The sequence below is a fragment of the Mchenga conophoros genome, linkage group LG1 (genome assembly GCF_057382185.1).
Source record: "Mchenga conophoros isolate Kocher_MC1m ecotype Shallow Benthic linkage group LG1, M_conophoros_male_GT1.1, whole genome shotgun sequence".
Lineage (NCBI taxonomy): Eukaryota > Metazoa > Chordata > Actinopteri > Cichliformes > Cichlidae > Mchenga > Mchenga conophoros.
The window spans coordinates 27,088,247-27,113,585 of NC_140526.1; the positions used below are offsets into that span (position 1 = coordinate 27,088,247).

General features: G+C 38.9%; 1 protein-coding gene across 4 annotated transcripts in view; it reads right to left on the reverse strand.

Annotated features, from left to right (window-relative positions):
- Nucleotides 1-25,339, reverse strand: part of pcdh9 (protocadherin 9) — a 205,203-nt gene that overhangs the window by 45,781 nt on the left and 134,083 nt on the right. For 2 of the 4 annotated variants that reach the window (XM_085272273.1, XM_085272264.1), the window contains one exon: nucleotides 18,428-18,503. In XM_085272273.1, coding sequence (XP_085128399.1) covers nucleotides 18,428-18,503 — 76 coding nt within the window. Of the gene's footprint in view, nucleotides 1-18,427; nucleotides 18,630-25,339 lie in introns of all 4 variants that reach the window. The other 2 variants (XM_085272256.1, XM_085272248.1) reach the window with 1 other exon arrangement.

Below are 25,339 nucleotides of genomic sequence, written 5' to 3' on the forward strand. Positions count from 1 at the left end.
TTTCTCCACCTCACATTCAGGTAAGCATGCATACTATCTGTATACTATCTGGCAGCACAGCAATAGTATGCAGATGCTTGATTGACTGCTCTTATTTACTAACATATGGAATTTTGTAAGATCAAAATTGTTGGATGTTTCTATACGCATGAAATGAGTGCCACTGTCTTTTGAGCACACAAGAGGAAATGTACAGTCATGTCTGGCAAAAACCAACCACAGCAAATAAGCTCACCTCATACCAACTGTCGAATACGCTAGTTGAGGGGTGGTAATTTGTTCTTGTTTTGAATCCACGGGACTTGGGTATCGTGCAGTCATTGAGTTGACCATGGACTCCTCTGTATACAAAAGTATTCTAAAGTCAGATGTGACTTTATCTGTCTGACAAGTAAAGTTTGTTCAAAAATTAGTCATGCAACAGAAAAATGAAAACAATCATGAAGTGTCAATGGCTCAGTCCAGACCTCAACCTGAATAAAACGCTGTGGGAGGACCTGTGCTGAACTGTGCATAAAGGAATGACGACAAACCTCAATGAACTGAAGCAGCATTTTAAAAAAGAATGGGCCAAAATCTGATGTGAGAGATGAGAGACATCAGCGAGAGACTGATAATACCCTATTGGTTTAAAGGTAATTCTACAAGCTACTGAATGAAAGGCTGTACCTAAGTTCTTCAATGAACCTTATATGTCGACTGATTATGTATGTAAACAAGCACAAATTATACATCGGCATCTGCAAGTGTGAAAACATTAGCTGTGACAGTCCACATCTGTCTGCAATATCAATTTTTTCGTCTTAAACTTTTGGGTGCTCTTAATTTTCCAGGAACTCTCAACTGATAATTCAAGTTTGATATTTATTTTTGTAACTGTCTGAAAAATGTGTTTTTAGCACATTTTTACAATCTGCTTATATAGAACATCACATAAGGTCTTCTTATATGAACACCCAGTGTCCATGCTACTAACATTAACATGTAACATTAACTTTGCTCCTAGCTCAGGGTTTACTTAAATATTAATAAAATTATAATGCTGCCTGGTCAATACAACACAGCAAAAATGAATTACATTGAGTAAAAGCCATGCTTCCTATATGTTCATAAGACCATCATAATCAATAAATAGGCAGATGCACATCTGTGCATACAGTCAAATTTCTAAAATGTTTTATCAGATTCAAACCTTTCAACATTTTCATCAAACGGCCATGTCTGTCAACTTCTATATACTTGTCTTGGCCATTATACACCTTTTAAAATTTTGCTTCATCACTGCAGTGTAACAGCATATTACAGTACATTTCCTACAGAGAAATATTTTCACAAGTTTGTGATTCAAAATTTCCTTTTAGGGGTAAATCTATTTTACTGCAACATTTGATTCTAATGGCACTAAAAAGGAAGAAGTAATATTGAGCATTCAAACACTTCACGAAGAGATACGTCAACAATCCTGATTATTAAGAATTTACAAATGCAAGAACAATTATGATCATATTAAAAATGTATAAGTTTTTAATATGTGTGCGAGTTTGTGTTTTTCCAGCCCCTCACAGACATTTAAAACTCTGCCTCTCTGTGAATATTGTGAATATTACTAAATTCTTTTTTTTTATATCACTAGGTATTCTTGTAGCAATCTGGCATGCCAACTTTTGCCCAAAGCATTTTGATATATTGTGATAAGCTCATGTCTCAGGAATCCTAAAAAGAGATCAGTGGCTACAGAAATGTGATAAAATAGTTATATTCTGATTTTGCTAAACTGTGAGTATGATATCAGGGTAAGTCAAAAAACTCTCAAGCTTCTTGAAAACATTCACTTTTTCTATATTTTCTATTTTCTACACAAACAAATGGCTGACCAAGCACTATGACTTGACTAATACATACACATAAATATAGTTGCCAAGAGTAAATATACTTCTACACTGATCAGCTACGATATTAAAATTGTCTGCCTTGACCTCAAGACCTCTAAAGACATACCGTTTTGTCAGGCATCTAGAAGTTAAAAGCAGATCCTTTTAGTCAGTCTGGCTATTCCATTGGATCCCATATTGTAGATGCTCAATTAGATTGAGATCAGGGGTATTTGGAGGCTAAGGATACACACGCTACTGTGCCATCTGGTTCAATTGCAGTCAGGCACATTATGCATGTAGTGTGTTTGCTAGTCTTGGCCAAGCATGGAATGCCAGTAATAATAATAATAATAATAATACATTTTATTTAAATAGCGCCTTTCAAAGCACCCAAGGACACTGTACAACAGATAAAAACTGGAAATATACACAATGGTAAAAATAGAAGATATATAAATAGCTGTGCTTCCCACAGCTATTTAACTGAAAATACCTTAATTAATTGACTTAGTTTTTAAGTCTTATTCTGCAAAAGGGCTTTTCAAGAGTGGGAGTTTTAAGCATAATGTGAGGACAGCCAGTGGGAGATCAGAAAGTGGGGACAATCGAGACTTTGCAAGGAACATAGGCAATTGTGCTCAGGAATGGTACACTTCTGGGTACAACAAATTGAACTCTTTGACATATTATTGAGACCATTTTTGAACAAAATTTGAAGCATGCCAAGAATTAAATGTGGTCATCAAGAGTGTTTAGGCTGGTTAGATTTATCATTATAAAATCCACGAATGGTATAACTCAAGGCTTCCTGCCTGAACATTAACCAGAGCATCATACCACCTCCACCGACTTGCCTTCCTATAGTTCATCCGTCTGTTTCTTTTCAAGTAAATGATCATGAACACAAGACAGCAGGTCACCTTTCTGGGCTACAATAAGTCATCTCGGGGATTGAATAACGCAGTCTGCCTTCACTGCCCATGCACGAGCTTGACCCTTTTGGTGGTTTGCTAGCAGTCCTTTCTAGGAACAGGTTCTTTCACTCCTCTTTCAAGAAGCCATCTATATCCACTGTGAGCGACCATCTTTGAACAGAGGCGGGGGTTTACGACACCAACTCTCTGCCATCTATAATCCAGTTTTGAGATCCCTTCCCAGACGCCTTAACGCCCACTCACATCCTGGGCCATCTGACCTCAGGAATTCGCATGATAAGGTGGGGCCAGGTTTCACAATGAAAACACCCGAAACTCTGGCTGATTGGGACCCACACCCAGTTTCACACCTTGGCTCAGGCGATTAGAGGATCATCAGGGGGTCCTTTTGTCCCTCCGTGGGGGGTTACTCCCACTAGGTTATATCTGGGACTCTCCACCATTTGACCTTAGAACTGAAGAAGCTTCTCGGATGAGAGGTGAAACGTCTTCAAGCAACTTAAAGAAGTCCAGACGCTTTTCTTTGCAAGCTCCTTTGACTACGATGACCTGGATGACTGAGAACCTTCACAGACACTTTCTAGGAACACTTTTTACTGGTGCAAACTTTGTCTTTAATTGCTTATATCTGCCAATTTTTTGTGCCTATCTCAACAAATTACAGAACTGTCTAGCTGATGCCAAATATATTCCACCTTCGAAGAGCTTCATAACAAGGTGTTTTTCACTTCACCCTTGGGTGCTACTGCTGAAATGTTAAAATAATTGAAATATGAAAATGCTGCTACGCAAGGGATCAGACAAATTACGAAAAAAATATATTTTTGGAAAAATTCGATAACACAAAATTTGTCAAAAAATAACTGTAATTTGTTGTAATTAGCCACTTTACTTTTAACAAAGACAATTGTCATTCCCAGCAGTATAATCCAATAGACCTCAGATTGTCCTCCTCCCTATTGTGACTAATCATCTGCATAGAAGATGCTCTTCATCAGCCCTCCCGTCTGCTCACCCTAGCTGTTGGCACCGGCTGCCATGATAATGACTGAGGCTACTCTGAGACTATGTTTACTAGCTGACAGCGGCACCCTGCTCTCTCTGTATGCTCCAGCAAGCATTTCCATTTAGCTCACTTCTGAAGCTCCTGCCTAATTTCTCTTTGGAGACAGAAATCCTTTAAACCCCATTGTATCCCGGGGCAACATATTTACTGAGGGCTGGCTTTCCAATACCTGAGAGAGATTAACACTGCTCCCTGATTTATGAATCCATGCCACCCACCCACAGGCTTGGTCAGGGGCCCTAGCTACTCTACCCTGCTACTTCCTCTTCTCTCAATGGGATTTAGGAACACACAAACACACACTTCCCTACATACGGCAGAAGTGGGTTTAAGGGGAATATGCATAGATCATCTCTCTGAATTTCCCCCAAGAGAAGAGAAAACAGAAATGACCTGGGTGCAACTGGCTGTCTCGTGAGTCAGTTAACAAGGTAAAATCAAACTCTAAAGTAAACTTAATATGGCCTAGACAGAATCAAGCTGAACTATTTAGAAAACTATCTTTTGAACTGAGTTAAATTATATGTAAATAGATACTCTAGATCTGTCATTATAATATAGAGATGTAGTCAAAAGATCTGTGACAGCCATCTACTGTTTTTGGCATCCCACCATCTCAATAGCATCACTGGCTGTCTGTGACTGAGGTGGTCGGACGGCTGCCAGACTGAGTGACAGCCTGCTATTTGTTCATCCTGGATAGTCAATTGCTGAGCATCTGTACTACAGAAACAACAAAGCTGCTGGCAAAGAGTCCAGTGTATCAGACTAATACACCGAGCAGACTATTATTCTTATTCAGTCGAGAGGGTGTTTTAAAATTCTTCTAATTTGTGTAGTAAAGCACTGAATTACAATACAAATTAGCAATTCAATGTGTTATGCCATGAATTATGAATACAAGTGCAACACTAAAAAATCAGACCGTTATAGACCTGGCAATATCCTTGCAACATATGTCTGATGGTGCAATCAAAACACGTGCGGAGGCCTCAGGGTACTAAAAGAACTTCTAGAGGGTCACGCAACGGTACTACGGTACCAAAGCAGTTCATGTATATCTCTCATTTTTTGTCTTGTGATCATTTATTAATTTCATGACGAGGAAAACAGTTTTTGTAAGAGACTGCTATTGTCTTAGAGACACAGAGTATAAGAAAATGATGCATGAATAGAATTAAATATGGAATATAAGAAATTGCTGGAAGAGCGTGGGAGATTCTCTATCCCTTTATAGGCCAGTAGCTTCTGCTCAACCCTTCTCACACGAATCACCCTCGTAGTCAAATCCCCAAACCATGAAAGTATGTTTTTTGTTTGTGTTTAAATTTGTTTGTTTACCTGTGAGAGCCAGATGATGGAACATCACTAAAAATTAATGTTGCAGTCTTGTCATATGTGCTTACCATTTCAATGCAATGACCTTCACTTCCCTTCTTCCACAGAATATAAAATAATGGAATATTACTCAACATGGAAGGTATCCAATTTCCAAGGATAAACCTGCAAGAGGACACTCTTACTTCACCTCAGAAGTCTAGGAAAAGGCCATACTGTGATATGGTAATCAATTTAATTGCCCAGACATGGAAACTTGTAATGATACTGTACATCACGTTGCTGTGAATTGAAATGAACAAAGAAAAGATGACAGACTTTTTCACCGCTTTGAAGCACAAAGTGATATTTTATTCACAAGCCTTAAACACATTTTACCCCAGCACTGAGAAGAAGTCATCATAATTAAAATACATAATGATCTTTGGTATTTTTATCTCTTTGCCCTAACTCTCTTCCTCTCTCCAAACATACCATATTATAAGATTTACTGTAAAATCTATGTCTGAATGGTTAACTATATCGGTATTTTGTCAGATTCCATAGTTTACATGCTGTGTTAAAATTATTTAGTAATATCTCAGTATTTTTGAAAGATAAATATGTGATATTTAATGTCAGTGAAGCCCTGGTAGCATCAAGAGCCCAAATCTACTACTCTCTTTCAGGGGAAATTTGTCTTCTTTATACCAGCATGATTCAAAACATCTCACAGCAGTTACCAGCTGCTTCCCGTAACGCTAAGAAACAATTATACATAGTTCATGTCTTGTATAGTTTCACTACCAAGCTACATTTTCTTCTCATTATGTATCTCTGTCTCATTTTATTTGTGAATATGTTAGTATTTTACTTCTGATTGTGAAGCTGCATTAACTTTATCAGGCACTTTATTAGGTACACCCTGCTTATATCAGGTGATTCAATAAGGTGGTAAAAGTATTCTTCAGAGATTATGGTCCAGAGTGACACCGTCATATGGATCCAACAGGTTAGTGAGCTGCATGACCAGTTTAACCCCATCCCAAAAGTAGTCTACTGAATTGAGATTGCCACTTGAGTTGTGTGAACTGACTGCCATGTTCAGGAAATCACTCATCCTGCCGGAAGAAGCCATCAGAAAAAACATGTGACACTGAAACAACGATCAGTACCAACTGGGCATTGTTCCAGAGCTCATGAACAAATGAACATGCCAAGAACATATCCCCCATACCAGAATACCACCACCACCAGCAGCCTAAATGATTGACAAGACTGGATAGATTAATACTATTATGTTGTCCATGCCAAATTCTGACTTTACTATCTGAATGTTGCCATAATGTGTTCAATAATTATACACAGTAGTATACAGAAACTTCCCATTTGTAGTTTCTACTGTATGTATTCCAAATCTATTTTGTACTGCCACACTCAACTACAGCAAAGCAGTAGAAAAAGAAAATACAATAAATTCAAAGTAAATCAGTTCTGTTTTTGTGTGAAGCATTAAACGTGATCTTAAACGTGTTCACTCACAAGAAGCTTGGTGTCTTGTTGTTGTCACTCACAAAAGTAAAATGCAGTGAAGATGGCAATTGTTTTTGCAGTAGAGACATAGTTGGAATGGATTTTGAAATATAGCACCAGAAATTTGGCACTAAGAATTACAAAAACATGGAACTGTGACAGCTTTCTTGCCTGAAGCATATTTACATGATACTGAGAGGAACTAAACAGCCAACACCCTGATAAAAATATCCTTAGAAAATTAAACAAAATTATATTACCTAATCCCAATGGCCAGACATGTGTTGGTGATTAACAAAATGGAAATATGATATTTCACAGTAACAAAACATATTTGATGAAAAATTGAAAATATTTAATGAAATATTTTCTTCTTTCCAAATTGAGAATCAAATAGGGGTAGTGATACTTGATGGATGTGGGGCTTGAAAAGATGCTTTGATGTTTTAGAGCATAGGTGTCAAACTCTGGCCCGTGGGCCAGATTTGGCCCGCAGCCTAATTACATTTGGCCCGCGAAGCCATACCAAATTACTATTAGAGCTGGCCTACTGGTATAATACAGCTAATATATATATTGTTTAGTATTAAGCTTTGCTTGTTCCATATTCAGTTTTCCAGCAAAACGTGTTTGAGTCCATAAGAAAATATTCATTCTTATATCTAATATATTTCAATAAATATTAACGTTAGCCCGCGACTTTGTTCCAGTTTTGAATTTTGGCCCACTGTGTATTTGAGTTTGACACCCCTGTTTTAGAGAAAGCAGGGTGGAATGCAATGGAGCAGGATACTTGAACAAAGGAGTTAGTCATCATTTCCTGCTTATCAATGACTAATGGCTAATGTAGTTTCACAGTCACTGTAGACGACATAACAATCTTGCATTTGAGTATTTTGTTCTCATGTTTCTGTTAAGCTCATTAATCTTCAAACATTTCAAATATAAACTTCAGCTAATGATCAACTACACAACAAATAAGTATAAGCATTTCTCAACGTGAACCATCAATCCATCCATCTATCCATTTTCTTGTACATTAGGCTCCATCTTCCTGCAAACCTATCTCAGATGTCATCGAGCTAGAGGCAGGGTACATCCTTGAGAGGTTGCCAATCTGTTGCAGGACTAGCACAGAGACAGACAACCATTCACATCTATGATCAAATTAGAATCACCAATTAACCTCCAGAGAACATGTGAATGCCAAAAGAGGCCCAGACTGGATTCAGAACTTCTTGCTGTAAGTTCTTTCTTTGTGGTGTGCTGACCACCACAAAGAAAGCTGTAGGGATGCAGTTTCCACTAGGGTCCTAAACATCATTTGTTATTTTGTGAATAGAATAATCACTTGCTGTAGTATGTAAAGCACGGTTTGTTTGCTGTAATCTTAAGCACATTAGCACATATTATTAAAGTTTTACAGACATATGACCAATAATCATGTAACATTAACTTGCCCACCAGTTTGGACAATGTGGGATCAAGTAAATAAGGTCTAGAGTCTAGGTCTAGAGACAGCCATCTGCCAAACACTGGTAACGAAGGAAAAATTTGTATTTCTCCACTATTCTGGAGACTGATGACAGTTGCTGGGAAAAGGATTGCTGAAGTCCCATTTATGCAGGCCTACAGACCAATCGGTGACAACCTGGCAAATAACAAAAAACAAAAGTGTATTTCCCAAAGGGGTTGGCAAGAAACTCCTTGTGATTACTTTGGTTTCCATCATACTGCTGCAGTCACCCATAGTATGCATGGGGTTGGGGTACTTCTCCATTTCCAATATGTCTCACATTTCATCAGATTTTAGTAAAGCTGGACTAGTAGTTAGTGAGTATTTTCAGACAAAGCTGCTAGCAATCATAAGGACATTTCTGGTGCAGTCCAACTGATTTCAACCAGTGACAGCCAGGAACCTCCAGGAACAGTCAGGGAATGCTCATTTTTCCTTAATGGATACATCCATTGGTGTATCACCTCCAATACAGTCAACAATTTTTGAGCAATGTCTGCATTGTGTCAAACAAGAAATGTCAATAATCAGTGACAATGATTTTTCAGAATGCTAAACTCACTTGACAAACTTCTTTATGACAAATAGTGTTCTGCATTGTTCTAAGTGTTGTTTGACCACAATCTAATGATCACAGTTATTAGGGTTTATTAAACCCTTGTCACACACAACTCTTGTTTTTGTAAACATGTTGTCAGCTGATAAATGAATGTTTCTCATTTAAAGTTAAACATGTTACTTGCAGCTTGTTCACTTGTTTATCCATGTCAGAAAACAATGATCCTTAGTTGTATGGCATTCTTACCAATATAATGCAATTTTCTCATTTTAAAAAAATCATCTTTCATGTATTATGTATTGTGTATTTATTTATTATTAAAAAAGAGAGTGTTCCTTCATTTATATTGTCACTGATGATGATAATTGCTCCATCACAGCTCATGGATTTCAGCATGGTTCTAAACAGCTGTTTAGACTGCAAGTAAAGTCTATGTTTAAAGTATATAACCAGTGTTTGGTAAGTCACTTTAAAAAAGTAATTAATTACTAATTACTAATTACTTAGCCAAAATTGTATTTAAAATACTTATCTAATTACTGTGTCAGAAAAGTAACTTAATTACTAAATAAGTAATTTAACTAAATACTTCTTAAAATCCCTATAAACCTTGAGTGGGCAAACAATAGAAATCAAACTCTTTAAATAATAAATACATTTTTAAAGACGGAGACTCTACAGTACGCAGCGGTAGCATCTCTTCCACAATGTAGCCTGCAATCATTTTTTTTAAGCTCACCTTCAGACATTTTCTGTGCTGCTGAAGTAAAATCAGGTTTTGCCTGCTTAGCAGGAGTTGCCGCAGTGTTCTCCATGGATGAAGAACAAGGATCACTCAGAAGTGTTTGTCTATGCTTACGTGTCAGGCGCTTCAGTAGATTACTCCTGCTATTAACAGTGGCCGATAGTTTTTTCTCCCCAGGACATAGCTTACATATTACGATAATATTCTTGTCTGCTTGTTTCAGAAAAGTGAAGAGACGGGAATATGTCCATTTCATAAAACAGCCACTCGCTTCAGCCGAGTCCTACGACTATGCAGCAAACTGGCGCGAAATGACGCGCACCTGCACTGCAACGATGTTAAAGCGGCAGAGTTTACGTCTACGTTTAGAAGATAAAATTTTTTTTTAATTATTTTACAATGTAACGCAAGTACATTGTAAGTAACTGTAATTAAAATACCTAAAAATGAACAGTAATTAGTTACTCTACTTTTTCAGTGGAAAAGTAATTTAATTACAGTAACGCGTTACTTAGTAACGCATTACGCCCAACACTGTATATAACAGATAGAAAAAAATGCTTTATTCACCCAGTCAAATTAAATGCTCAAGACAAGAGCAAAATGTTCAGAGGAACCCACACTATTTTTATTTTTATTTCGTTTTTGATTGATTAATTTATTAATTAATTCATAGGTAGCCCATTGAATTGCACGGTTACATGTCATGGAGCACTTTTGTCTGCCACTGTGTCAGTATAGGTGATGCTGTATAAGCTCAATGGTTATCAAGCTATGATATGGAATTCCTGCAATATTGGATTTCTTTGAATTAATTTTACCTTGGTTAGGTTAACTGGTGATTCTAAATTGGTCATATATCGTATGTCTTTCTGTATGTGTAGCCATGCAATAGTTTAGCAACCTGTCCTTTGTTGCCCTATGACCAGGAAAGACTCCCACCGGGCCTGAATTGATGAGCATTTAAGAACATTGATTGGTCTTTATCCATCAGAACCATCCATCCATCCATCCATTCGCTTCCGCTTGTCCTTTTCAGGGTCGCGGGGGGCGCTGGAGCCTATCCCAGCTGTCATAGGGCGAGAGGCGGGGTACACCCTGGACAGGTCGCCAGTCTGTCACAGAGCCAACACACAGGGACAGACAACCATTCGCACTCACATTCATTCGCACATTCACACCTAGTGACAATTTGGATTATCCATCAGAACCTAGGGCTGGGCGATATGACCCAAAATTCATATCTCGATATTCTTTAGCTGGATGGCGATATAAGATATATATCTCGATTTTTCTTTTTAAAGCCATAAGTTAAGAACAAAAAGAGAGTTCTTAGTCACACTGTGTCCCAGATGTCACACGGGCACTTTTATTTACATACAGCGTAGATATTACTCAAAAATAAATTATCAGCATATATTAAATAATCATGGTCCATAAATAAAAGAAAATAATGTTGTTTTTGTGCATAACAAAAAGCTCACAATTGTGCAGTCAAAATGTAAACTAAAAGACGCTGAGCATAATAACAAAGAGACAGATTTCACAGCTGCTCCACGTCTCTGAACAGGTGCCTTATACACACACTGTACGTATCACTCCGCGAGGCTCCTCCTCTGTAGCCGTAATTCTCCGACAATCCATCAAGCGGTGCAGCTCCGTAGCTTAGCAAAGTCATATTAAAACATTTTTTGACAGATTGCTGAGCGCTGTGTACCACATAAAATCGGTTCGCGGTCAGTAAGCACAACCAGAATTCATACATATTGCGCACTGTCGATTTTTGAGAAAAGGAAAGGATTTTAGGCCGTGCAGCCCCTCTGGGCTGCATGTCGTTAGCGTGGTTAGCTCGCTAACACGTTGACGCCATCCAGCCCCACGCACGGTAACTCGCTAACGGAGATTTTCCGCTTTCATCTTGTCATTGCCTGCAGGTGAAGCTATGGGGGAGGGGGAGTTGTGTTCAGTGCAGGAGAGGCGAGGCCGAGTAACGTTGCGTAGAGACAAAAGTGGACGAAAGAGAGGCAAACCTGCGGCTCCACAAGTATAATTATAACGTAACATAGATTATATCGATATAAACGATATTGTCACATCTTATATCTCGTATGAAAATATATCGATATTTTTAAAAAACTCGATATATCGCCCAGCCCTATCAGAACCAATAAAATGCAAAATGAAATGTAAAAAAAAAATTCACTTTGAAATGTATTTAACTACAGATTTAAAGATTTACACCCACACTGCATGATACATATCACATGATAAGATAAAGCTGCCTATGTGAGTGTGCTCTTTTAAACTGTATGAGCACACTTTTGCTTGTTAGAAGTACTCTATGTTTAGTATAAGTCATTGCTCAGCCACACAGACCTGCAGCCACCAAGACAATTATCAACAACACAGTGTGGCTAGTATTGTTATCACTCTGTGAACCTGTCTTTGTGTATGTGAGTGTCGCAATGAAAAAGTGGTCCTGGAGACACCTATTTTGGTGGGAATCCTTCCCACTTTACAATCCAGTTCCACTTCCACAGCCTTTATAATAATAATAATAATAATAATAATAAAAAACAATGTAATTTGCACACAATGGTATTATCATATATTGCATATATGTGATTTTTAAATGCACAGAAAGGAATTCCTTAGGGTAACCGATATTTCTATCTGTATATATTTTAAATATGCATGTGTTTCTCCATCGCCTTCTGACTTAAAAGAAATTATTCATGCATGCTCACTTGGATATACACTATTGTCTCAGGAAAGTCTTCTGATAAACATCAGGTAGACTACCCAGCTGGCAGATTGTCCTCAAATCAGAAACTACTTAAAGATTCTGTTGTTGTTTGTGAGACTGATTTATTACATTTCTGTTTGTTTTGATCCCATTTGTTCCGTAGAACGCTAAGGTCATCAGGCATGCGACTCTTGGCTGTTTTATTGTCTATATTTTAAGCTTAAGGATTGTTGCTGGAGCAGAAAAACAACCTTTCTCATTACATCAGTTCCACCCACTCCAACAACTTCATTCAGATTTCATCTCACAGTCTATATCTATTGGCCTTTGACTTTGTGTGTGTGTGTGTGTGTGTGTGTGTGTGTATTTCTGTATGCGTGATTGTGCAAGTGATCTTTTTTGTCTTACTGCTCTATATTTCTTGTCTCCAATGTTTTTAAATAATTTATGTAGCACTTTAGTCAATAATGGCTGGTTTATCTAGCTCACCCCACTTGTTTCTCTGTTTATTCTGGGCACTCTCCAATCATGTATTATTTCAACTTCTTTGCAGTCTAGGGAGCCTCATCCATGCACATCCAGTGTGAAAGACCAAAAAAACCTATTAATGAAAACAACTTTTTATAGCCATTCAAGTACTGCAGCTGATTTCTTCTGTTTGTTTTGAAGGAACTGTTGAGAATGACTTTACAATAAACCTTATCGTTTATTGCATTAGTTTTTATTAGTGTAACCTAATAAAATAAAATAAAATAAAATAAAAACTTTAATTTCAAGTCAATAGATTTACTCAGTAAAGTTCATTCTTTAAAATATAAACTATGATGAAAGATGGACGTTAGAAATGCTCCTGGGCTCTATTACCTAAATGCACGTTAAGGTAAAATATTAAACCTATTTCTCACATCTCTGGCGATTTCTAGCATGCCTCCAGAACACTTTTTAGATACTCCTAGAAACTCTTTCTCATAGGAATCAAATGTTTTCAGTCCACATGCAACTTGTATATTAACTCTATGAACTTTGCCAGCCATGGCGCAAAACACAGTGTCCCTGCACAAACTGGTATTTCCCGAGGGTGTGCTGAGGTTATTTCCTAAACTGCAACAGATTCGTATCTTGCTGACTCTTCACGCACTACAGTGGCCACAGTAGGAGGAATGCCTCAGTACAGGCCATGGACATGCCAATCCAGCGGTGCACTGCAATCTCTGAGGCAAAGAATGAACACATTCGCCCACCATTTTCCAGCTCAGAGCAAAATTTTGCATGTTTGTGTTCTTTAATATTTTGATCGCTGTATGTAAACCTCTCTGAAATCTCTTCAAATTATGTTCAGGTTTTTTTTAATTGCATTTTGCTCACATTCTATTTTAAATATCTGTGATACAGCATTACTGCCAGACAGTCGAAATAGAGATTACTGAACAATTCTTACCAACTCAATAATCTGTAAGATTTAGGAGCCTACACTGACAGCTTTTTCTTTGCCCTTTGCATCCATCCCAAGGCTCCAGGTATCTGCTCCATCTGCAATAATGTTTGTGATAATGAGCACGAGCGAGCCATAATTACACATTACAGATCCACTGGTTAAATCTAAGTCTAAGACTAAAGCAAAATAACCATAAAGAATCTCTGCACTTATGTGTAATTCAAACGTTTAATTATTCTACTGTTTCTAACGCATTGTAAATTATGGATGGTAGACGCATTAAAAACAGTTCACATAGCCTAACAATTAAAACTTCTTCATTAAAAACTCCCCAGGATCTTCCATTTCTGCTACTCTACATCTGGAGTCGAAGCTCAAAACAACAGTAACTGGAATGACTAATGAACGGATTGAGTTTCTTGTATTGAGCCAGTTCAGGAGTAAAAAAAATCTTGATTACAATACAAGTGACATAATAAGATACATGAACTACTGATAAGCTTTAAATTATTATTTTTGGGCAATTCCTTTCTAGTTTTGGATCAGAAAATGAATCAAATTTATAATATCAAACTTAATTAAACAAATACCTTACTAAATAAAACATGCCCAAAGAACCAGGTTCATTTCTATGTGTAATTATGTAGTGACTTTTGACAGAGTATTTAGCAGCAGATGTAAGTGATACTGGTTTGTAAATAGATCCAATAATTTCAAAAAATATTGTATTACATTTACTGGGTGCTATTAATGCACTTAAAAAGTCTGATTCAGAACTAATTTGTTAGATGAGTGGGCTGTTTTATGTGCGTTACACAGACATCAGTCTCACAGATTTCAGAGCTTTCTAAATGATGACTGCAAACACTATCATGAGGGGGAGTGCAGAGTAGTGGATTTTGGCAACATGATGTTTATGCTTACATGTTTTTGTTTGTACTCCTTTAAATCAGAGTTGAGAGAATTTTGCCTGTAGGTTTAATACTCTATGATTCATCTGCTCTCTATCCTAATTATGTGTTTTGTTTGTTTGTTCTGTTTTTATTTCACAGTTGTGTGCTTAAATTGGTGGTTATTTTCTTTTTTCAATGTCCATTTATCAAGTGATCTGAGTACAGTAACATTAATTTAATAACAAAATGGCTTAATGTGTGCATAGGAATACGTCGAGCACAAGCTAAATCGATCAAATTAGATTTCACAAAGTTCACTCTGAAACTTACTTCCACCCACTAACATAAAATGCCAAAGGCTGAAGGCTGTCACTGCTGACTGCAAAATGTGTTTCTTTCCTGCTACGCAATCAAGCTGTTCGTTCTACTGTGTCATTTGTGTCGTATGTTACATTTTATATATTTTAATAATATATAATATTTAATATATATTTATATATTTAATATTTTAATATCCAGAACTCCTCTATGGAGTATTCAATGTTATAGGTTAGTTTCAATCAATTCATCCTCCTCCTCAACAGCATTAACAGAACTCCATGTGGACTTGTTTGTAAGTGTTGTTTTGAGAAAATACAACAGCTTTTATATATAAAAAAAGCTCCAAAAAGCACTCCTAACCTTTAAAATCAATCATTGCTGGGAAACCGGGCCCTGCAAGGTCTTAAGATTTAACTACATTTGCTTATGTAGCACTGGCTCATAGATTACTGTGAGGTTTTTTCTCTTTTTTTATATCAAAAAACTACAATGCTGACTGAAACTGCTACATCCCTGGTTACCATCCATCTGTTAATATTTCTTTTTGGGGGTTGTTGTTGTTTTTTTAATTTGTTTTCATCATAGTGAAACTAAGGAAAATTTTCCAACTTACAAAGACAGTCTTTATGTTGTTCTTAAAAAAAGGAAAAAGGGACGTTATCAGATACCCAGTAGTATGCACGCTGTATTTCTGTAATTTAGATGAAAGCCGCAACCTATATATAACTATTAATACTTTCCTGTATTACTTCAAATAAATCATTTTTCAATATTCTGCTTGCAAAACGACAACTGGAGACTTGTAATAATTTAATAATTCATGTCATTTTGTCATTTTGATTCTTGAAGTTCTTTTGAACGGTCTTAACATTTTAGAAAACAAGGCACAAGTAATATTATTGTCAAATCTTGAATAAAGCCTCGTGGAAAGACCACCTACTGTCAAGGTCGGCATTTAAAATGTTGCACTGAATGGGGTTCTTTTGAATAGCGTTAGAAGATACTTTGGAGCTCAGAACACGAAAGTGTCAAACACCTTTTAGATACTGTTTGCCTTTGTCAACAGAATGACTCGTATTGTACAGCTAGTAGGAAAACAGTGTGAGGCTTTTTAAGTCTGACAGAGACTTACTCAAAACGAGTTAACCTGGGTCCACTGAGTTCACGTATTAGAGAGTGCCACAGCAGGTAACATATCGCTCATACACAGGACATAAAATCATTATCCTGCCAAGAAGCAGGTCAATGATCAAAGACCACTGCTGTCACTGTTAATAGTTTGCTGACAGGCAAACAACACTAACAAAAGAGAAGGCCGCTGATTAAGGACAAAAATGATGCAGTGTGCTGAAAAACTACAAATATTTAAGCTAGTAAGTCATGTTTAATGGATGAGGCCTTCTTTGAGGTGCTGCTTCTAAAATTAGCATTTTACATTGTATCTTACCTGTAAAATACTGCTAACAGAATGAAATTAATACAATTTTATTTTATGCTTTATTTAATTGTTTATTTCTTTTATTTTTCGAGCTTCTGAAAGCCAAGGCAGTTAGAGTTTATCTGTCTCTGCGCACCAAATTGTGTAAGCATATCCATAGCCTTATTTGTATTTATAGACAGTAGGACGGAAGGTGTGAGATATGTACAGCTCATTATTCATTAATTGTTATGCAGTAAATACCAGTTGAACAAATAGCATAAATTTCTGACCTGCCATAGGATGAAATGCTTTCCTTAGCCAACAGTTCATGACATTTGAAAATCCCACATTCATATAATGTAACACTGTAAATCTCTATTCTTTCGAGATTCCAATGAATTCATGAACATTGTCCCCTGATGTCAGTACAAGATATGTAATGTGGTTCAAAGGTAGTGTAAATTTGCTGGACCACTGAGTACGTTGTCTAATTGTTAATTATACAGTCAACATTTAAGGATGTTGACTGTTGACTGAAACTGTTTTAATGAATTTTCTCTTATAATTCTTCTACTGTATGAATTTGGGTTGACTGGTTGCCAAAAGCCAAAAACCAAACCACTTGATTAGGCTCTTGATTGGCTTAAATACTTTTAAAGTTGTTATTGACTTTGAGTATGGGATAACCTAAAGCCCTGTTCACCAATAATCTATTTGGTAATCACTTGTTTTGAAGTTGATATGATTCCTTGTTGCTAATTGGTAATCCAATGCATTACATTTATTTTAGCTGTCATCCCAACAGGTGAATTTCAACGAGTATAGACAACAATAAACTTAACCAAAGAAGAAAAAAAAATTAAACAGTGAATTCAAACCAAATTTAACAAAAAAAAAAAAAAAAACTAACAAAAAAAAAAAACCTAAACAAACCTAAAAAACAGTGTGTGAGACAATAAGAGATGAATGGTAGCTATGCATTCACCAGTTTTTCAAACCAAGCTTTGTGGACTTTTTTACCTTTTTTGCATATTGTAGGAACATTTGTGCCCAGCATCAAATGTCGCTATAACTGGTGTAGCAACTCCAAAGGACACTTGCGCATATCTCAGAGATGCCAGCAGCTCTGACAAAATCGCAGTATTTAAAGTCTCTGGGAATGAGAATGGGTTGTTTCTGAAGATAGTGAGTGGGTAGGCCTACACAAAGCTCACTGAATACATTTGCCAACTGTGAGTGCATCTGCTAAGTTAAATCTGTTTTAAATCATATGCACCCACAGTTTACTCACTGCACTTGTATTTATGCGGTGCTAGCTGCTCCACCCTCAGCAGGCAAGCTGGCATCGACCTTGAGGCGATGCGCTTGATCTTTGCGCACACCTCACCTCTTAATGATAAAATGAGAAAACTGGGTCGGAGATGTACATCCCCACCAGAAATAGTGGGAAGTTAACATCTTCAGCTGAGAACAAGGCTTCCAACTGGGAAATCATCTCTAAATAAATCAAATGAGTTTCACAAATAGGTGAGGAGCCTATGGGAGGCCCAGGTTTGCTCCTGGGAGGAATGAACAAGTCTGGATGATTAACTGAGAAATGAATGACCTGCTCATGTATCCACTAGAAACCTACTTGAGCAATCAAATAACTCTAAATTAAATGATTTTTGGTGTGTTGAGTCCATTATGGAGACAGATGTTGCTTTTCATGAGAATTTATTATCTCTTTTCAAGAGGTTTTAGTCATCCCTCAAAGCCAGATATGAAACGTTTTCATTTTCTTCAACCTGTAGACAATGAATGTTCTGATTTCACCATCCTGCATACAATAAGTAGAAAAATGAATAAAATCATATTGGATTTGAAAGAAAAGACACCATCACTATGCGCACAATGTCCACCAAATTGAGTCAACGTGAACATGTTGCAGCTGTTTCACAATGCCACCAATGTTGATTTAAGCTATAGAGTTTGAAAAAAAGAAGAAGAAGAAGAATGGTAGATTTAAAGTTAGATAAGAAAATCCAAACTATGCATATATGCTAGAAAGAATATAATTCAACTTACCAGAGTTGGGATCGGAGTTTCCATCAGCTTCAGTCCTCTTATCAGGGGAGGCCTGCTCGTAGAAGTCGTCCTGCGCCTGCACCAGAGGGAGAGGTTGTGTGAGGAGGGAGCCACTGCCTACAGGCTCGTGGTCCCCCAGACCGCTGTCACTGCAGCTCTCCTGGGAGCCATCCGGCAGGTGAAACGTGACGCGCCGCTGTGACTAGAACCAAGAGCACAAAACAGAGCCTCTGATGTTAGTGCTCTGCTCTGCCCCCTTAATTTAATTTTTTTTTCTTTTTTATTTACAGTTTTATTTGACACTGAGCTGAACAAGCTCAAGCATGCTGCTTTTGCACACTGAGCGCTGATCAGGACTGCAGTGTGAATTCATTTTGCCCGAACAATGTAAAATGTAATATATATCATCACGGCCGACTGAGAAGAATTGTCGAATAAAACGTCTATTTTGACTTAAGCCCAGATATTGATGGGGAAAGAGTTTGCACACTGTAAATACAGTCACGTTTCACTGCACAATGACAACCATTAACTGCATGCAAATAAACAAGGAGCACTATTAGAAAAATTCCTCAAAGTGAAAAGTGTAAAAACTTTTGAAAAAACAAACAAACTGTGTTTTCATTAAAGTATTACATAACTGCAAAGGGACAATAAAATAATGGAGGCAAAATTCTATCATGTTTGTCGATTCTACTGCAGGGACTTTTACAGGCTGATTGTTTAGTTTGTGTTGTTAATTTGTTTGGTGCTAGCAAAGTCAAAGGGGCCTGTGGAGCTAACAGAAGTCACCCCCAGGGTGCCCTTCCTATCACATTCTGCAGTCTCACAAGGAAAGGAAAACACAAGTTTTCCTGGGACTATGTCTTGCACATACACACAAACACATATACACGCACACACATGCCATCCTTAAAGCCATCCTGATTGAATTTCCAATTGTTAATTCTGAGTGTCTTTTCCCTTGCTCTAATGACATTTTCCTCAGGCTTTTTCATAAGTCCAGACGCAAGCCTCCAGCTAACCTTTCGTGAGCACAGAGAGGTCCCTGCCACATCCTTGGTGATGACAGACAGAGACGGGTTTTACTGTAATTATTGGCAAAAGCAAAGGTCACCCAATCTGCAGTCTAATGCAAATGACCTCATTATATATTTTAGAACTGCTCCAAACATTCAATTAAACAAAAAGGAAGAATAAAGAAAGGGAATAAAGGGGGAGGGGGGGGGGGGGGGGGGGGGTTTGCAGTTAGACCCAGGACACTAGCACAAAAACTGGCTTCATATTTAAATACAGTGTGTAAATTGAATAATGATGGATGGAGGGATGGTTTAAACAATTAACTCATATTCTCCAATGACAATTGCAAGTATGACTGGCTGTAAATGCCTTGTAAAACTGCAGGTAAAACTGGGTAAATGTTATTGTCAGTAATTTAAAAACGGCCGCTGATCAGATCTGGCCTTTTGAATGAAGATAACAGGGAGAAGACCTTTCTAAAGGAATTCATTGCATTGTTTGTTTCTGTGAAAGCTAATGTATACTGATATGGTAATATAGCGCTATCAGTTTCACATTTGGGGAGACACGCTATGTCTATGAAGCCTGAAAAACACTTTATAAAGAAAATGAAGCCAGCGAAAGAGAAAAGCAATGGAAGGTGGCAGGTGTAGTGTGTCTGCACTTAATTAACAGTGTCTGCATATGTTTTTATTGCTGCTAATGCCAAAGAAGTTGGCCTTAGGCAAGGTAGCCATCTATTTGTTGGCAGCCCTGAGAGTGTCCAGCCAGGAAAACGAACACTGGCAGTTTTTTTTTCTACCAGTTCTTGTCAGACTTATGGAAACACTGTATATTTCACAACACAGTCACATGCAGATTGTATAAATGCATTACAGTTTTATAAAGTGATTTATGTGGCATGAATGTAGTTTAATTATTAATTGATTGGGTGAATAAAAAGTCAAATCCATACTGGAAACAATGTCTGCTATTATCCAAAGCCCAGAATAGCGAACAGCAATCTACATTTTATATGACATGACAAATGTAATATTACAAAGTCGTCTACTTGTATATATGACAAGTGCAAGAAATTATTTAATAGAACAGTACTCTAGAGATGTTATTTCCTTTGATTCTGACTTCTAGCAGAGAAGAAATGGTTTATAATTAATTGGGATAATGGTAGTGTGTGCTGTCAGACACTGGTGGGACCTTGAAAAGATTCTAGGCTCTGTTTGGACAAAGTGGAGAAGTTCAGTGTAAAGAAATAATTCTACATACACCGTAAAATGAATTAGACTTCTTTAAAAAAGTCAATTAAAAAAATATCGTTACAAGCAAAGGAATGTATAAATGTGTAACATTTGAGGATGTAACTGCACTACCACAGTAGCTGTAAGGCTTTAAAATGCACACAGTGATTCTGTGGATGTTTCTGCTTGTGTTTTTGCATATGTTTATTTGTAAGTTTAAGCATGTTTGAAGATGTTTGTATTTCTCTGTTGCTGACTGTCACTTGTAGTAATATTAGCATAAGACCAGCTTAAACTATCCCCGCTGCCAGTTTACAAGATATTATGGCTTATCACGCCTGCTAACCCTTGTTATCCGCTTGTTTTTATAATTTGCCTGACCAAACACAGTCACTTTAACAAACACAAAGCAACTAGCAGCACTTTGCTGCTGGAAGGTTTCAATTCCAGCAAGCCAGCAAATAAACAGGAATAGGATTTGCCCAAGGGTCTTCACAGAAAGCACAATATTAAGTAAAGGGAAAATAAAAACTGCCAGGGGACCATAAATGTCTCATTTGACACCAGCTCCAACTTTATACGTGTTTCTTAAAAAGCATAAATGTGAAGTTTTGCATTCTAAAACCAATCTGTCTGCCTTTGTGTTTTCTTTGAAGTGGGCCAACCCACGTGAGTATTAAAATCGTTATTAACACTATTAGTTATTGGAAAGCTCGACAGCAGTTTCATTGATCTCAATTGCTGTTGCCTCTTAAAGACTAAATGCAAGCTAAGCACTTAGTTTATTCTGTTTTTATTATTTTTCCTTTTTGGCACAGTCGGGAGTCACACACACAGCGTATTGTAAAAGTACCGTAGCAGATTCAATGATTTCTCAAGGCACGCTTTGCCTTTTTTGTTAAAATCACTATCAGAATGACTCCACACTAAAGCCTGAATCCCACAGAACACAAAAGCATTATAACTTTTGGTTTTGTAAAACAGAAACAAACAGGGATAGGGCTTATGACACGGAGCGCAGGCTTTCTCTTCGCTTCCCCGTCTTTCTCCTCCTGAGTTTGACCATATGGAGCTCAGTGTGCAAGTCGAAAACAACTTCTGTGTTGTACTGTGTTCCAACCGAACACAATGTAGCACTACATTTCTATCAGGCAGACATTTAATGAGAAGAAGCACACAACGAGAAGTGGTGCATGCGCACGCAGACAAACAAGCGTGCGTACACACATGCACACACAAATAATGCAACCTCCTCACTACCGCAAATAATCTTATCTAACAGCAGTCTGACACCTGTGGTGAGAGAACACTTCCCACGAGTCCGTTCTCACAATCAGACCACTGAGGGAGATCAGTCAACCAGGAAAGCAAAACTCACGAAAAGATCTCTTTCTCTGCCTGCCCTGCTCTCTCGCTCTTGTTCAGGCCTTAGAGCCCAAAGGTGCTCTGCCATCTGCTGGTCACCTTGGGAAAAACTTTATTTCTTTAATATCAACAAAAACCCACTGAAGTGTTTGCCCTTCTGTGTTCCACAGCGAGTGTTGATTGATTCCCCCCCCCTTTTTTTCTATTGTATCCCCTCTATCTCACACCTTTGTGCTGCTATTGCTGACTTTAACTCTTCCTGACATGACAAAATGACACACCTGAGTTTTTCTAACCCTCAAATAGAAAAGAATGCATGTCCTTGTTTGATATTTTATTGTGTTTTGAAAAAAGTACATTCGTGCATCATACTCTATTCCCCACAGTGTTCATCCACAATCCTGACAAGCTGTAGCATTTCGCAAAACATCAAATCAAGTGACATATTAGCAGCTGATAGACACCGCCTCCTGTCAAGGTAACGTTCGGATTTCCTTTGGGCTCATCCATAAAATGCATCACAGTCGCAGTCAGGCATTGCTTTATTTTGATGACATAAACACAGTCAAAAACAAGCTTTTCGAACTGCTTAAAAAAGATGAAAGACACAGAGATAAAAAGAGTTCCCAAACGTGTTTCTGTAAGTAACACTCAAATAAAAAGTGACAAATAAATCACAATCTTCCCCGTCTTTGATTCTGACTCTAATATTGACGTAGTCTGCTCCCGCTGCCTCTCCAGAGTCTAAGTCTGCTGCCTTCTGCTTTTCATCATTAAATCATAGCTAGGCAGTTCTGAGAAACATCTGCATTCTGCCACATCCACAATAAAGCCTGCGCAGTCACTCCCTCACTTTTTAGCTTACCACAAGCACACGAGCGCACAAAGAAAAAACACAAAGATACATAAATCTAAGTCACATCTGACCCATTTCCCAAATTGCAAGCTTGGGAAAGCAGGCATGTATGTGAGTGCATGTGAGTGCGTGTTTGTATTGTCTATCAGCACTGTGCTCTCTCTTTTTCATTTACAGAACACAAGCTTAGCATGTGATTATTAGCGCAGTCCATCATTTTGACTCTTTCTAGCCTAACTGATCTTATAAAGATTTATGGATCCTGTACATAGATTGCATGTTTGTTTATCCGTTTACTGTCTAACTGACATAAGGGACTTTTTTCCCCACCAAAAAGCATAAATCTAGTCTAGTCATACAGCATGCTTGTCACCAGACTCACACTCTCACCTGTCATCTTTCACAGATGACAAAAGCTGTGACAAGCTCCTTCTTGCTTGTGCCTCCAAAGTCCAATTTGCTTGATTTTCATCTGCCAACACTTCCCTAATAAACTAAATCTCATCCCACTTTCATAAGTTATCATGAATACTGCTCCTCCATTGTGTGTGCTTGTTTGAAATGAAAAAAAGAAAGATACTAGTGCTTTACTCTATATTTTTGAGCAAGCTACCATATTTATGACATGTAGCAATCTAACATAAAAACATAATAAAGTCAAGAATCTCAAAAAAACTGTATATACAACTATGAAAAAATATATATATCTGCGCTTATGCGCCGAGTGGCAGTTCGGAGTACCCAGCCTTCTTAGAGTCCCTGGGGGGGGTGCTGGAAGGTGCTCCACCTGGAGACTCTGTTGTCCTGCTGGGAGACTTCAATGCTCACGTGGGTAACGACAGCGAGACCTGGAGGGGCGTGATTGGGAGGAACGGCCTCCCTGATCTGAACCCGAGCGGTGCTTTGTTATTGGACTTCTGTGCTAATCACAGTTTGGCCATAACGAACACCCTGTTCGAACATAAGAGTGTCCATAAGTGCACGTGGCACCAGGATGCTCTAGGCCGTAGGTCGATGATCGATTTTGTAATCGTATCACCAGACCTGCGACCATATGTTCTGGACACTCGGGTAAAGAGAGGGGCTGAGCTGTCAACTGATCACCACCTGGTGGTGAGTTGGATCAGGTGGCGGGGGAGGACGCTGGACAGACCTGGTGCACCTAAACGCGTAGTGAGGGTGTGCTGGGAACGTCTAGCAGAGGCCCCAGTCCGCGAGATCTTCAACGCACACCTCCGGCAGAGCTTCAACAGCATCCCGAGGGAGACTGGGGACATTGAGTCCGAATGGACCATGTTCAGCGTCTCCATTGCCGAAGCTGCTGCATTGAGCTGCGGCCGCAAGGTGGTTGGTGCCTGCCGTGGTGGTAATCCCCGAACCAAATGGTGGACACCAGAGGTGAAGGGAGCCACCAGGCTGAAGAAGGAGGCCTATCGGGCTTGGTTAGCCTGTGGGACTCCAGAGGCAGCCGACAGGTATCGACAGGCCAAGCGGAATGCGGCTCGGGCAGTGGCTGAAGCAAAAACTCGGGTGTGGGAGGAGTTCGGAGAGGCCATGGAAAAAGACTTTCGGACTGCCTCGAAGAGATTCTGGCAAACCGTCAGGCGTCTCAGGAGGGGAAAGCGGTGCTCTACCTGCACTGTGTATAGTGCTGGCGGAGCGCTGTTGACGTCGACTGAGAAAATTGTCGGGCGGTGGAAGGAATACTTCGAGGACCTCCTTAATCCCACTGACACGTCTTCCGGGGAGGAAGCAGAGTCTGGGGATGAGGGGTGTGACCCACCGATTTCCGGGGGCGAGGTCACTGAGGCAGTTAAACAACTCCTTGGTGGCAGAGCCCCTGGTGTCGATGAGGTCCGCCCCGAGTTCCTGAAGGCTCTGGACGTTGTAGGGCTGTCTTGGTTGACACGTCTCTGCAATGTTGCGTGGAGATCAGGGGCAGTACCTGTGGACTGGCAGACCGGGGTGGTGGTCCCCATCTTCAAGAAGGGGGACCGGAGGGTGTGTTCCAACTACAGGGGGATCACACTCCTCAGCCTCCCCGGGAAAGTCTATGCCAGGGTGCTGGAGAGGAGGGTTCGTCCGCTAGTCGAACCTCGGATACAGGAGGAACAATGCGGTTTTCGTCCTGGTCGCGGAACACTGGACCAGCTCTTTGTCCTCTCGAGGATACTTGAGGGTGCATGGGAGTTTGCCCAACCAGTCTACATGTGTTTTGTGGACCTGGAGAAGGCATTCGACCGTGTCCCTCGGGGCGTCCTGTGGGAGGTGTTGCGCGAGTATGGGGTGTCTGGCCCATTGCTACGGGCCATTCAATCCCTATACAACCGTTGCAAGAGCTTGGTTCGCATTGCCGGCAATAAGTCGGACTCGTTCCCGGTGGGTGATGGGCTCCGCCAGGGCTGCCCTTTGTCTCCGGTTCTGTTCATAATT